At 35.0% G+C, this 14,582-nt stretch overlaps 3 protein-coding genes across 4 annotated transcripts in view; 2 read left to right on the top strand and 1 right to left on the bottom strand.

The window, feature by feature from the left end:
• Window positions 1–3,414: 3,414 nt before the first annotated feature.
• Window positions 3,415–6,327, bottom strand: LOC117118570 (3-mercaptopyruvate sulfurtransferase-like). The gene is made up of 3 exons (XM_033263186.1): window positions 6,207–6,327; window positions 4,732–5,322; window positions 3,415–4,079 (listed from the first exon to the last, which is right to left on the bottom strand). Exons 2-3 carry the CDS (start codon window positions 5,318–5,320, stop codon window positions 3,781–3,783), a joined length of 888 nt encoding a protein of 295 aa, XP_033119077.1. The 5' UTR covers window positions 5,321–5,322; window positions 6,207–6,327; the 3' UTR covers window positions 3,415–3,780.
• A 5-nt stretch (window positions 6,328–6,332) lies between these two features.
• LOC117118569 (actin-related protein 2/3 complex subunit 1A-like) lies at window positions 6,333–12,411 on the top strand. 2 transcript variants are annotated; one of them, XM_033263184.1, is made up of 9 exons: window positions 6,333–6,476; window positions 6,887–6,965; window positions 7,443–7,528; window positions 8,107–8,281; window positions 8,888–8,957; window positions 9,084–9,191; window positions 9,641–9,926; window positions 10,339–10,529; window positions 11,936–12,411. In XM_033263184.1, exons 2-9 carry the CDS (start codon window positions 6,902–6,904, stop codon window positions 12,027–12,029), a joined length of 1,074 nt encoding a protein of 357 aa, XP_033119075.1. In that variant the 5' UTR covers window positions 6,333–6,476; window positions 6,887–6,901; the 3' UTR covers window positions 12,030–12,411. The 2 variants fall into 2 exon arrangements, with proteins under 2 accessions (XP_033119075.1, XP_033119076.1); XM_033263185.1 differs by having other exon boundaries at window positions 6,383–6,523.
• Window positions 12,412–12,527: 116 nt separating this feature from the next.
• LOC117118571 (autocrine proliferation repressor protein A-like) overlaps window positions 12,528–14,582 on the top strand; it is a 10,570-nt gene continuing 8,515 nt past the window's right edge. Inside the window, exon 1 of the mRNA XM_033263187.1 lies at window positions 12,528–13,607. Within this exon, the coding sequence (XP_033119078.1) occupies window positions 13,412–13,607 (196 nt within the window). The 5' untranslated portion in view covers window positions 12,528–13,411. The remainder of the gene's footprint in view (window positions 13,608–14,582) is intronic.

Here is a 14,582-nt window from a genome sequence, read left to right on the forward strand (position 1 = left end):
CCATGGAATTTTTTTCCTGATTTTACTGTAGTTTGTTTTCCTCACCCCATGACAATTTAGTTTGACAGTACCATATTTATTTTTCATGAACAACATCTAATTCAGATTTAAATGTTTAAATTTTAGAATGTTCAAAATAATTGTGTAATATTCCACTGCTGTTTATGATCCTAACCTCACTTGAAATCTCTCACTCAGGGCTGTAAAGGAAATCACCTGTAAGTAATGAGACAAAGTTTCTTGGATTTTTTAGTGGCAATTTAAGTTGGCTTTATGTCAGTTCATCACCTGTAAATAATCAAAAACACTATCAAAATTTGTTTTGATATTTCAACAGTATTAATAGCCTAAATAATTATTATATACGGTAAATATACAGTATTTTCATAGTTCTTTCCCTTATTATATTACTGTATATGTTTTAACCAGACTGTTCCCCTAATTTTCTCATCATACGTTTATGTATTTGATGATGTCATCATTTTAAAGATTTTAGTTTTAACATTTTGTCTACGAAGATACAGTATTCGATACTTGTCCACACTATCAAATTTTATGCAACAAATTTGTGTGAGGTACAGTACCCATATATATGGGAGTGATGTTATATTACACCCTAATATGGGCATATCACATTTATGTATAATATTTGATAGAGTAGACAATACCCGCAGCTAAAACCAACTCTTGCTTTTAAGTAAAACAATTAATTTGCTATTCGTTCAAGCAGTGGGGGCACTAAGATTCGCCCAGGGATGTTCCTGATGAGAATTTGAGTTTTTGGGAACAGGGGGCTGCTTAAATCCCCAAAAAGAGTCCAGTAAACAAATCTCCTGGAAGCTTCACACATTTGGGTAATTTGAAAGGTTTATTTAATGAATTTTAGAGTAAAGTAATCTAAAAATTAAATGATTATTTATTTGTTCACTCTCCTCCCCCCCCCCACTTTCATGAATTGTGTTGAGCCTGAACAGGGCCTCTGGGCCCCACCCCCAACTAACACCACCACTGCTTTGAAGTATTCTGTAATTATGTAATGATACCTAGCTACATTTAGCAATAGTGAACATTCATAGGTTTAATATTTAGGAATGAGACAAATTGTGAAAATGTATACAGTAATAGGTAAAGTGTAAAATATAAACTGTAATCTAAATATCAAATATCACTATATTACAGTATATGGTTTAATGAATATCAGTGCAAAATATCAATTGATTATTGTATCAAAGTAGAATGCTTTATTTGTGGGTAATGGTATCTAATGTGATAGAATTTTTAAGAAATGTGATATAAAATTGATTGAAAATAAACAAAATGCAAATTATCTGTTCTCCATAAAAATGCAAATCAAATGTATTTTCAGATAAGATGTATGAAAAATATGTTATAGTATTTTAATAATGTTTTGTGTTCTTTATGTGAATTAATATAAATATTCATGTGTAATGAATATTTGTAATGCGTGTGAATTTATATGAATAATCCATATGAATTCCTAATATTTTGTATGAATATTCATGATAGCTCTATGTGAATTCATACGGTTGCAGTGCTAGTCTCACATCTATTCACTGATCCTACATTAAAAAACCCTCAGCTCACAATTCTTTGATTGGTTTTTTTTAATATGCACTCATTGATACATAAAAGAGACTGCAAAAAGACTACTTTTTGAAAAACTATTGGTCAGTTAGGATTAGGCATGTGGGATTGTCACATGATCATGCAGGTGTAACAGGTGTAACAACCACTTGACTACCATGCATGTGTAATTGGGTTTCCAAATGACTGCACCATGCATGTGTAATTATCACATGACTACCATGCATGTGTAAAGGTATGTTCACACACACACGGTGTAAGACTGGCGGAGCTTACGCCGGGATAAGCTAATCCACGGAATAAAATTCCAAAGTGTAACTGTAGTGAAATATTTACAGTGCATCATTAAAACCTGTGAATTGTTTGAAGTGAACTTTATATGATTATTGTATTTTAAATGAGCAATGCTACTTCTGATTTTTCAGCTAGCATTGTGGAACAGTTGTTATTGCAGGTTTTAATACAGTCTAAATAGATTAAAATATCTTACAAAACACAATCAACAAATCATATACATTGTAAACTAAGTAAAATGCAATATAAAAAGAACCCCTTTACCATTTTATTTATAGAGAGACAGGAAAGAGATCAAAGTAACTAATCTATTGCAATCGTGATTGGTCAATCTCTTGAAATGAGGTCAAATCATTCAAGCATCACTGGCGTTAGATCCGTGGTGTTAATAACACCACAGAGGTGGCGTTGTGAGTGGCGTAAGTAACGCCACTCCCTAGTTCACACACAAAGGCGTACACTACGCCAGGCTTACGCCGTTTGTGTGAATATACCCAAACTACCCCATGACTACCTTGCAAGTGTAATTGGGTTACCAAATGACTGAACCATGCATTTTGTAATTACCACATGACTACCATGCAACTGTATTGGGTTACCAAATGACTGCACCATGCATGTGTAATTATAACATAACTACCATGCAAGTGTAATTAATTATTGTATGACTGCCATGTCAGTATTGTCACAATCATGTGTGATTACCACAATCATTTAATGTATGTTTTAATGAATGAAAATATGTGTCACTACCATGTATGTAATCATTACTGCTTATGTGTTAATATCACATAAAGTGTCGGACTACCATTTTAAGATGTAGTTTGTTTACCATTCTTCTGTGGGCAATGTGGTTCCAATGTTTTTATTTTGTTTGTCTCAATAATTGATTTTAGAAATGTACTAATGTATTAAAGTTACAAGAGATTTAGATGAATGTGGATTATATTTGGTGAGAAATATAACAAATATTTGACTATCTTTACAACGAAAATTGTGTTTACTTAATTCAATAAGTCTCACTTAATTTTCTTTTGCATTTTAAAGATGTTTTATGTACGCTACACTGCAAACATCCACTTTCAATGAACTAAGTATCCGCCTGTAAATTTGATTGAACTATATGGTAAATAAAATTGAGAAATACCCCTTTAGGCATTAAATTACATTAAATACCTCATTTATATTACAAAAGAGACATTTTAAATTACAGACCATAAATATGAAAATCTCTCTTAATTGATTACCAGCCAAGTTAATGGTTAAGTGCTTGAAACTGGATAGGTTATTGTCTACATAATGGATTTTTTTTATACCGTACATACATTTTTGCCATATGTTTTATACTTTAAAACAAAACAAAAAAACTTACTTTACATTCCCTGATTAACTATTATCCTGATAAACAGATATCTTTTATGCTTTGTTTCATTTGCTATACTATTTAAAATTTAAATTATATTTTGAATACACCACTCGGCAACAATTGGCCACCGCAATTTCTAATAATTTCCATGAGATTCCTGTGCCTTATTGGAGAATTGGGACCCCTGGGGAGACATGATCTGATATGAATCCTTAATATGAGGCTTGCCATCCAAAAAACAGCATCATTGACCAAAAACGAAGATTTACTTTTTAATATATTCTTATTCTCCACGTTATAAATTATGGTATGTGTCATTTACTGGAACTGACTTATTATTGCCAAAGTTATGAGTAAAAGTATTATGGTTTCTCTGTACTAAAGTATACAATACTGCTATATTCTTATGCTAATTACTCATTTCAACAATTGGCAACTTTACGCTGGTTTTGGATGGCATGCCTCGCATAATTGGAATGTTTATATTTTCTAACTGTACGTATCAAACCCAAAATTTATCCTAATGGTGTATCTAGAGTGTGAATATTTTCTGGTTTTGCTCGCTTGTAGTATTCGACCCATGAACCATCGAACAGATACACGTCGTCCTTGCCAGCCATGTGCGCCCCAAGAATTAGCACGCATGCTGAGATCCCTGCACCACATGAGGCTGCAAGCGGTTTGCTTAAGTCGATTCCACTGTCATCAAAAATCTTTTGTATTTCCTCAGGACTCCTCATGCATTTGTTTTCCATGTCAATGATGCTGGGAAATGGTAAACTAATAGAATTTGGGATATGTCCTGATTTGCAGTCTGAAAGAAAAGTAAACAAGGTTTGATTATGTAAATATACTGTATATACTGTATAAATACAGTTCATTAAGCTCATAAAGCTGGCAGGCCGGTAACTAAGGGCGTTTCTACAGTTTGGCCAAACCCTCAAGCAAATCTCTTTCCATCAAAAACCATATCAAAATGCTTCAGTTCCTGGTAGCTATGCCACCTGACCCCACAAGAGCTTTTGCCCTGGATCCCACCAGACAGAGTGCTTGCACCTCTTGTTTTCTGGTTCTCAATACTAAAACCCCAAGGAATCCTGGTTATGGACCTGGTTGGTCATACATACATACATTCAGATTTACCGTATATGTACACTCGCGTATAAGCAAACATTTTTGTATGTCAGTCGTATAAGGCAACCTCGTTTTTCAATTGTAATTTTCTATTTTAAGCCTTGTCTTATACGTCAGAATATACAGTATTTCTGTCTGGGTTGGCGGCCAAATGTTGGATCAGTCTTTGATACCGATGTATGGTTGTTTTAAATATATGCAGACATCCATGTCCTCTTCCATTATAAGTCTGCCAGGTCTCTTCAGTACAACAAAGTTTATTGAGTAGGAAGCTGTCAAAACAACAAAAAAGTGTAAATTATGCCTGATTATTGTCATGTAGGTGTTAATACCTGATCTTGGTTCTGGAGCTGTTCCATCAAACCTTCCTTTTGATCTTGCATCCATTACTTGATATTTCTTCTCGGTTATGTTGGCATCCATTTCTTCAAAACTCTTCACTTTCTCTGAGTGAAACTTAGCTTGAAATTGTGCTTCGTCTACTTCTGGTATTTTGTCTGTGAGCTCGTAGCCATCGCTAATCCACTTTTGAAGCCCACCATTCAGAACGGACACCTGCTGATGTCCAAACACTCGTAACAGGAACCACAGACGAGGAGCAGAGAAAAAGCCAGCCTGTTCACTACCATCGTAGACTACGACATGAGTATCTGATCCAACACCTAGTTTGCCAATGTACTTTGAGAACTCATCTGGTGATGGCAGTGTATGAGAATATGGCGACGTGTTGTCGGAGTTCTCTTCGATGTCATAAAACAGGGAACCAGGTATGTGCCTCTCTTTGTACTCCTTCAAAGGATCACGTTTAGCTTTTGGTAGATACCAAGAAGAGTCCAAAACTTGTAGATTATTATTCATGCCTCTTGATATCTGTTCAAACAGCCATTTTGTTGACACAAGAGTTGATACCTTTGAAGCCATACCTTGAAAAGCAAAAAATATAACAATCACTGCATTAGCTATGCAAGAGATTTCATTAACTCAGACAGAATACAGTCTCCTTTCAGTGTATGCTATTGTACTTTAACCTTTTAGCATCACTTTGTCTTGGTTTGAATACACTTTTTAAGAACACATTTTATAAGAACAAAAGTTAAAAGAAGTTAAAATTGCTTAGAAAATAAGAACAAAATAAAATAAATTAATTGAGTCTGTGGCAATTTGTAGGGCATCAAAACTTGCTTGCTTGTCCTTGATGCCTTTTTAATCAATCTTTGAATTGAGAATTGTAAAAAACTAAAATATATAGGTCCTATGATAAAGGAAATTGATTGAATAAAAATTTATTGTGTGATAAAATGTCAAATGAGAATTTTATTTTTAAAAACTAGAAAAACCAACAAATCTTCTAAACCTTATGTGCAGCAGGTGTCAAAAATACCCTCAATATTATTCTGTACAGTAATATACTGACTTTACAATAATATTTTAGGTTTGCAAAGTGTGTAAAATATTAAGCCTGAAATTGGCCAAAAAATAAGAACACTGACCCTTGGCAACATTTTACTGGTTCTTATGAAAAAAAAGTGTATTGGAATGGAAATATGAGCAGTATTTGAAGTAAACCACATTCGTGTTGGTTTTGCCAAAGATTGGCCTAAATACTTAGTACTACCAGGAAGTTGTTATTTAGCTAATTACAACTTCCTGGTACTACAATTAATGGGTCATAATAAAGGTGGGTTCTCCCGTGGTGAGTTGCTGAGTTGCTTAACTGGTTAAACAACTCAACAAAAGCGAAATCAGTAAGAAGAGTTAAGTCTATAATATATTAGGAACACAAATATATGGTTATTATCAACTTTACCTCTCAAGAACAATGCCAAAGTTGCCAAAAGAAAGGACCAGCGCAGTCAGATTCAAGCTCCACTTTGGGCTCAGCTTCAATAAAGCATAAAAAAAAACAGAAAATTGCGCCACCTATTGGTCATTGTAGCGTGGGAATTTATGATTGTCACTTCCGCATAATATTGTACGCTAGTTCGTGTAGACTGCCCAGAGTCCGCGGACAAATTACTCTAAAATTTACATTTTACAAATCATTAATACCATTCCATTTGTTTCTGGTTACCTGAAGGTAAGCTACTGTTTTCATATTTGTACGTTTCACGGACTGTTAACTGGGTAAGTTGTATGGATTTAGCTATTATTAATATTTAGGCTCGCCGTTGACCGGGCAGTTGATGTTTAACTCATCCGGGAAGTGAGACATTCTTCGCCTTCAATTGGATTTATTTGCCACACCCTCTTGATGAGGAAGTAGGCCTAGAGTAGTATGCTATCAGGAAGCTTAACACTAGCTAGTGCGTCATTTTTCAAGTACTGGCAATCATAGAAAAAAAGTACGTCGTATTAATGCCAAAATGTCAATGACATGTCAAAAAATATATAATGGGCTAGGCAAGAGCCTGGCTATTCCTAGGCCTATCTTTGTTTGAGAAATCATAAACAAAAGAGCAATTTGTAAATATTGTTTCCTTCTTTAAGGTTCAGTAGAACAAAATGGAAAAATTCAGTTTTGGGGTTGAACCTGTTACTTGCCATGCTTGGAATGGAAACCGTTCACGTAAGTCGCAGGATTGGTTTCTTATATAATTTATTACAATCATGAATTAAGTATCAAAATGTCTTGTAATTTTATCAGTACAAAGTTCAAAACCATCAGACTTCTTAAAGTTAAGTTTGTAGTCATGAAATGTATATACTTACAGCAAAATCATTGAAGTGAGTAGTCCATACAAATTACGTTACATACCTTCTACAGACATACTGTTTAATAGCATGATCTGTCAAAAAGTATCAAAACCGTGCATTGTATGAATTTTTTTATTTTGAGAGGTTTGCAAGCTGACAAGATATAGAGTACGGACTAAAGAGCAAATAACATCTGTATTTGAACTGTCTTGAAAGAGCCTCTTCAAGTCAGCATTCCTATTAGAGCCACCTCTCAACAGGTTGTTGAATAAATAAATAATAATAAACAAGAAGTTGAATATGTTTTGTGTATGTATTTTAAATTTTTTTTTTTTTTTTTTTTTGACAGAGATTGCCATTTCTCCAAATAACCATGAAGTGCATATCTACAGCAAGAAGGGGAGTGGATGGGAGAAAACTTTCACCATGAAGGAGGTAATGAACATACATAAACCTTTATTAATGATTATTCTCACTGTTGTTGCTATTGTTTTTGCTGTTGTTGTTGCTACTACTTCTGATGCTGCTTGCCAGTGCTATCATCATCATCATCTCCACCATCATCATCATCATCATCATCATCATCATCGTCATCCTAAATCATCATCATAAATCATCATCTCCACCATCATCATCATCATCCTAAATCATCATCTCCACCATCATCATCATCATCATCATCCTAAATCATCATCATCATCTACACCATCATCATCATCATCATCATCATCATCATCATTTCCACCATCATCATCATCATCATCATCCTAAATCATCATCATAAATCATCATCTCTCCCATCATCATCATCATCATCCTAAATCATCATCATCATCATCATCATCTACACCATCATCATCATCATCATCATCATCTCCTCCATCATCATCATAATCATCATCATCATCTCTCCCACCAACACCACCAGCCACCATGTTTTATGTGTACTTGTATTTGCTTGAAATATAAAGAAAATAATAAAAAATAAAGTATGTCCCTTTTTTCATTCACAGCACACCCAGCGTGTAACTAGTATCGACTGGGCTGCTGAAAGCAACCGTATTGTCACTTGTGGCACCGATCGTAACGCCTACGTGTGGGTGCTGAACGACAAGGGAGAATGGCGGCCAACGCTTGTTATTTTGCGTATCAATCGTGCTGCAACTTGTGTCAAGTGGTCCCCTAGAGGTAGGTTTTAACAGGTTCAGATAGCAAGAAACAATAGTAAATAACTATTATATAATATAATATTAAGTTTAAATTGATCTAGCACATATGTTAGTGATTTTAAAATATTATGCATTTTGGTTTTTTTTTTAGAAATAAATACAGGAGCTGTCTTTTTTATTAATGTATGCAACACATATATTTTTGTTTTACTAATATTAATATTACAATAATACATACATACTATTTTTGACATAAATACAGGGCTTTCTACTTCTAAGTATTTAAATGCACTTTGAAATTTATGGAGTATTTGTAAATGTCCTAAAAGAGCTTTGTGGCGCTTATTTGAAACGCACTTATTAGGTCATCATTTATATATAGTTTATTACTATGCTCTATAGGGTTTTTAGACGGGGATAAACTGATTACTGTGTGGCTTACTGTGTAGATTGGAATAAATTTACGGTGTTTAGTTTCATCCACCAAACCTCAGTGGTCGACTCTTGACTAAATCAGTACTGAGGCTTCCTGTACTACTCTATAAAAGATGGTCATGTTACTATTATTAAACAGTATCATCAGAATTTGTACTAAAATACTTTTTGACTACATCTTTTTTATTAGAGGATAAGTTTGCTGTTGGTAGTGGTGCTCGCCTGATATCAATCTGCTACTTTGAAAGTGAAAATGATTGGTGAGTTATCAAAGATCTAAAATTATTATTGTGCTTTATAAGCTATTATTGTTCTTCTAAATGATCTAATATTATTGTCATTAAAATTCATATTCTCATGCCTTCCTGTCCTATTTGTTTTTGTAGGTGGGTGAGTAAGCACATCAAGAAGCCGATTCGCTCAACCGTGACCTGCCTTGACTGGCATCCAAACAATGTACTGCTGGCTTGTGGCTCAACTGACTTCAAAGTTAGGTAATGCACATCATCTTAATGTCTCTGCAATGCCTGAACTATTATTGTTCTAATTTTATTATCATCATTATTTTTTTTATTTAAAATATTAATATTATACCAAGGCTGTTTGGTGTTGTTCAGGTATGCTTTTGGTGGGCGTTGCAAATTAACAAACTCTGTCTGGCACAAAATGCGTCTGAAATTGTTATTAATTATTTAATTAGGCCAGTAATTGTAAACACCCAGTTAATGTGTATTATGTACAGAAATTTTCTCAATACAACACTGATAATGTTAGCAGTTATTGTCATTGGTTATTGAATATTCTGTTGAAGACATAGTATGTATTTTTATTATTGTGGTTTCTGTTATTCTTGTATTGTTGATAATATTGTTATAACTGGTTTCATAATATTTGAATTAAATATATAATGCTTGATTTTTTTCATATTTCGCAATCTTTGTAGAGTGTTCTCTGCCTATGTGAAAGAGATTGAGGCCCAGAAGCCAGAGAGCACCCCATGGGGCAAGAAGATGTCATTTGGTGTCCTGATGAGTGAGGTGACAACCTCCGGAGGATGGGTGCATGACGTCAGCTTCAGCAGCGATGGTAACCGTCTGGCGTGGGTGTGTCACAACAGCACCATCAACGTTGTTAACGCAGCAGCTGATTCGCTCGTGACTACGACCAGGACTCCGTACCTGCCCTTCTTATGTTGCACCTGGATCTCTCCCAATGCTTTGATTGTTGCTGTAAGGCCCACATATAGTCATTATGTGCCTATATATGGTCATGATGTGATGTCATCATGACCATATTTAGGCATGTAACATATTTTTTTCAAATATCTGAAAAGCAGCATCGATTCTGTCATATAAATTAGTAGTAACGGTTGTGGGGATGTGCGTGTATTTCAAACCTTGCAATTGGTTGGATATTTTGTGTAATATCATCGCTGCTCTTCATGTTTTAGCTGGACATCAAGAAACTATCATAGTGTTTACTTTTTCATAAATTTTCTTCAGTGTACATAAATATATTTTTTTAAAGCTGTTTAAAATGTCCTGTTTGAGAACTAAGCCCTCTAAACTTCTCTTAATATTTGAGACTGAAATAACTATATTTTAGAAATCATCTAACATGTTAATGTTTCTCTGACACTAGGGACATGATTGCGAGTTGATGAGATATTCCGTAGATGCCAATGGTGCCATAACCTTTGTGAAGAAGATCTCCGTTGCATCAAAGAAGGCAGCTGGCAAAGTCAGTGCTATGGCAATGTTCCAGAAAATGGACAAGCATGCAACAACTAACGAAGAGAAGGGCAAGAGCTCCACCCATCAAAACTCTATCACGTAAGTACTTGCCTCTACCCTCACAAATGCTTACATATTCTCATATATTCTCAAATAATCTCGCGCATTTTCACATACACAAATATAACTTCATCATAGTTTGGATCGTATATTTAGTGCTTAAATTCTGTATCACATGTAATACTCAGCACAATGACGCTGCAAGTTATGGGTTATTCTCCTACCTTTACCCTTTACCTTTCCTTTATATGTACTTCAAATATTTGTTTTAATAATTATTCATTCACAACTCTAGTATTAAATTTCAATATTTTATCTTTTCAATATTATACTGTATTTTTCTTTTTCGTATTTATCAGTTTAATTATTGTTGTATAGGCCTAGTAGTAAAGTTCTATTTCTTTTAATGTAATCTGTCATTATTCCAGATTTGTAAATATATTTCACAAGGCTTGCCTTATAATAATCTAAATTTTTATTGTGATACAATACAGTGTACTAGAATTTATGATTCATAGAATATGTTATATACTGCCCTCTATTGGCAAGTGAAACATAATTGGAGAGCTGAAAGTACTTATTATGATCACTCAGTTCTATATTAGTGTAACATACATGCATGACAAACAGTACCCTTACCAATAAAGTTAGCCTGTGTGCAACTTAATACTGATTTACATAAGTAAAAATAGCTGACACTCTCAAAAACAATTTTATATTCTCAAGTATTCTTTTAAATTCTTAGATACTCTTGCATGATTGTATTCTAACATAATCTAAAAAATAGGCTCCCAGTGGGAGAGTGTGTCTACTCCCAAATTTAATAGAAACGGTGCTTTTTATTATTATCCAAGCTTTCCAATTTGTGCAGACTGACTGATGATTGATATTGTTAATAAGCTAGCATCAACTCCAAAACCACCGAGTTAGGGTAGAAAAAACAACGGGAACAACCACAAGCAAAACAGTCTTGACCCGAGTTCAATTGTTGACCCGTTTAACCACTTCTACTCGATTTAATTTTAACTTCCATCTTTTGGAACTGTTCGTCTGATATATAATGGCGATTGGCTAGCAATGCATCGTACCACACACGACCGAGTTTACGGGTAGTAGTAAAATCACGACATTTCACACATCACTAATGTGACATAATGTCAACTTTACACTTCCAGATTCTTACTTCACACTTTTGTGAATGTCAGCTCACGCTCACAATGTCAACTTTACGCTTCCGGATTGACCAGGATGGCAAAGTGTCTACTGCCTGAGGGCAGTAGACACAAAAATGCAGGAAGTTTAATTAAACACATTTTATTTTCTTGTTATAATCACCTCCTAGCTCACTTGCCATTTAAAGTGCTGCAACACTTTATTATCTTGTACTTTAGTTATAAAATATCTATAGTTTTATTAATTCATTTTGAATGCATTGTTCCTTTCAGTCAACTCTCCATTCACACTGGAAAGAAGGATTCTGTGAGTAAGCTGAGTAGCACTGGTGTGGACGGACAACTCGTCATCTGGAACATCAGCTAAAAAACATGCTGTCACCATAGCAATAACCCCAGTTGTCTTAAATGAACTGAGATGCATTAAAATCTTTAATTAAAGGAAGAAAAATATATTTTATGATACATGCTATTCCATTATTATGAATTATTACCATATCATTCAAAGTACTAACAGACATTTCAAGAACTATAATCACAGTGTGTAATCTCTGTGGCAATATATCAAATATAATCACATTTTACAATACCGCCCTCTTGGTTTAATATTAAAGGTAGAAATTAAAAACAAACAGTGCCCTCTGGGTTCCACAGTAACTGAACCAAACAAATAAAGAATAAACAAAGTGCATTAAGTTGTAACAAATTGTATTGAAAGCAAGAAAATAAAATATACATTTTCGTACGAATTTATTTGTTTAGATTGATTACAAGACCTAACAGAGTGAGCAACCAGTAAACTAAATTCAAATTTGACATAAAAATGAAGCTGTATATTTGTAGATGAAGATGCCATGGGCCTTCCAATTTCGCATACATGCAATATAAAAACAACGAAAACAGGGACAGAAATATGCGCATGTACCAAAAATCACATTATGTAGTAAAAGTGCTGGGCTCAGCCTAATGATCTATTAACAGGTGTTGGACCAATTCATCCTCAGCGATTTTAGACCATGAACAACAAAGCCTATGTAGTTATATTTTGAACACTATATAGGCCTACCAGAGATAAGCCCCGCTTAAGCTCATTTGAATCGTTTTCTTCATCATTCATGTTAGAGAATTGTGCCACTTTGTATAACCAAGTCTGAAATCAATGGGAAACACACTCGTTTAATATTGTATTGTGGACTACAAAATATATAATGCTGTAAATGATTGATACAGATGGGTAGGCCTACTTCAGTTCGGCATGCACTCAAGGAAGTCACTTATTCGATAGCGGTGCTTATGAATTGCTAAAGCGGTGTTAAGAGCCACTTTATACTATCAAAACCACCCTCCACCCGCTTCCCGTCCTGTTGCGTAAAGTGCCTAATGACTTTAAACCACGCAACTTTCGTTTACCGTTGCTTTTGTGTTTTTATGCAAAATTTCTGTTGTGCAATTCAAACGGAAGTATTTGTATGTAATTGTTCAGATAAAGTCAACATTGGTAAACTTGATGCTGATGAATTTCTTTGACTGCGTCGATACTTGCTAACGATAGATACACAAACGCATTCATCGATTTAATAAACATTGCTTTGATTACCAGATTGCGGAACTAACTACAACTAATTCAAAGCCCGAGCAAACGAGATAACAGAACGCTATTATCTAAGGTTATCACCGGCGCTAAACTCGTGACGAAATGATAACGAATATAAATAGATCAAACTTAATCCCCTAATAAGCAGTCCAGAAATGGCTTATTCTGGTGTTTCCAGCGTTTTGTTGTTAGCAGTTGGTGTCATCCTGACAACCGGTACGCCATTGGATGATTACGTGAACGCGCCGGACGCGCACTACTCGTATACCTTGCTAAGTGACTACACAGTACGAGTTAAAGATGCATACACAACCTACATGATTAATATGACCTCACAAAAATGGCTTACAGGTACGCTCATTACCTTTGTACTTTTCTGTAACACCGCACTGGTGAATATATATTCGACCCCTGGTCCAGTGTCTGAGTATGCATGCCGATCTCAGGTTTAAATCGGCATCGTTATTTATTTATCCAGGGGCCTACAGACACTTATAATAACATGCATTTTATTTTTTATTTTTTTGCTAAATCACTGGATGAGAAACTGAGCAGATGTGGATTGTAGAGCAATAAATCCCATTTATTGATGGAAAATCCATTAATTACAATTTCATTCACATTTTCATCCTTTATCTACAGGGTCTAATCCGTCCTTAATCCCGCAATTTACATAGTTTAAGTGCAGGGAATAAAAAAAAGAAGTTGATGTTTAAATTAATGCAATGTCATAAATTGTTGAATAACATTGAATATGGTAACTGTAACGCAACGTAACCCCGCCGTTTCATTATTTTGGTCCTGGTTCATGATGCTAAATCACTCCGTATCCCACCTCTGAATACCGTCCGGCAGAACACACCAATCTACATGAACGTGCTACAGACAGGGGTGGCGCCAGGACCTGCCCGACGGAGGGGCTAAAGGCCCCGACAGGGGGCTAGTGGAGCGAATCGAGTCTCACTTGGCTGGGGGCCAGGGGGCCGCCTAGGGCCCCCGGTTGGGGTCCAGGGGCTTCGCCCCTGGAAGCCACGGATATTTGATGAATTATGGCGAATTTTTATTACTTATTTGATAGGCATCGAGTTATTATAATATGACTTCATGTAGGCTATGCTTTCTAATGTTGACATCAGCTTCCAAAACCAAAACATTTTGAATAAAGCAAGAAACAAAGAGTATGCAATGTAACCATCTAATTTATTTTCAAATCCTCATTCTTGAAAGAAATTCTATATTTTGGAAATTTTGCATGAAATCTGTCAACCACGTTTTCATGGTCGAGGTTGCTTCACCTATCATGATGTATTCCAACTACCATGAGGC

Source organism: Anneissia japonica, unplaced genomic scaffold (assembly GCF_011630105.1).
Source record: "Anneissia japonica isolate Jap-2015-1 unplaced genomic scaffold, ASM1163010v1 scaffold3180_len207689_cov159, whole genome shotgun sequence".
NCBI lineage: Eukaryota > Metazoa > Echinodermata > Crinoidea > Comatulida > Comatulidae > Anneissia > Anneissia japonica.

Excerpts from the sequence above, each read along its gene's own strand:
- LOC117118570 (XM_033263186.1), bottom strand. The coding sequence starts at position 5,320 with ATGGCTTCAAAGGTATCAACTCTTGTGTCAACAAAATGGCTGTTTGAA. Across the intron at positions 4,080-4,731 it reads AGCTCCAGAACCAAGATCAG|ACTGCAAATCAGGACATATC; the intron begins GTATTAACACCT and ends CTTTTCTTTCAG.
- LOC117118569 (XM_033263184.1), top strand. The coding sequence starts at position 6,902 with ATGGAAAAATTCAGTTTTGGGGTTGAACCTGTTACTTGCCATGCTTGG. Across the intron at positions 7,529-8,106 it reads AAACTTTCACCATGAAGGAG|CACACCCAGCGTGTAACTAG; the intron begins GTAATGAACATA and ends TTTCATTCACAG. Across the intron at positions 8,958-9,083 it reads TTTGAAAGTGAAAATGATTG|GTGGGTGAGTAAGCACATCA; the intron begins GTGAGTTATCAA and ends TTGTTTTTGTAG.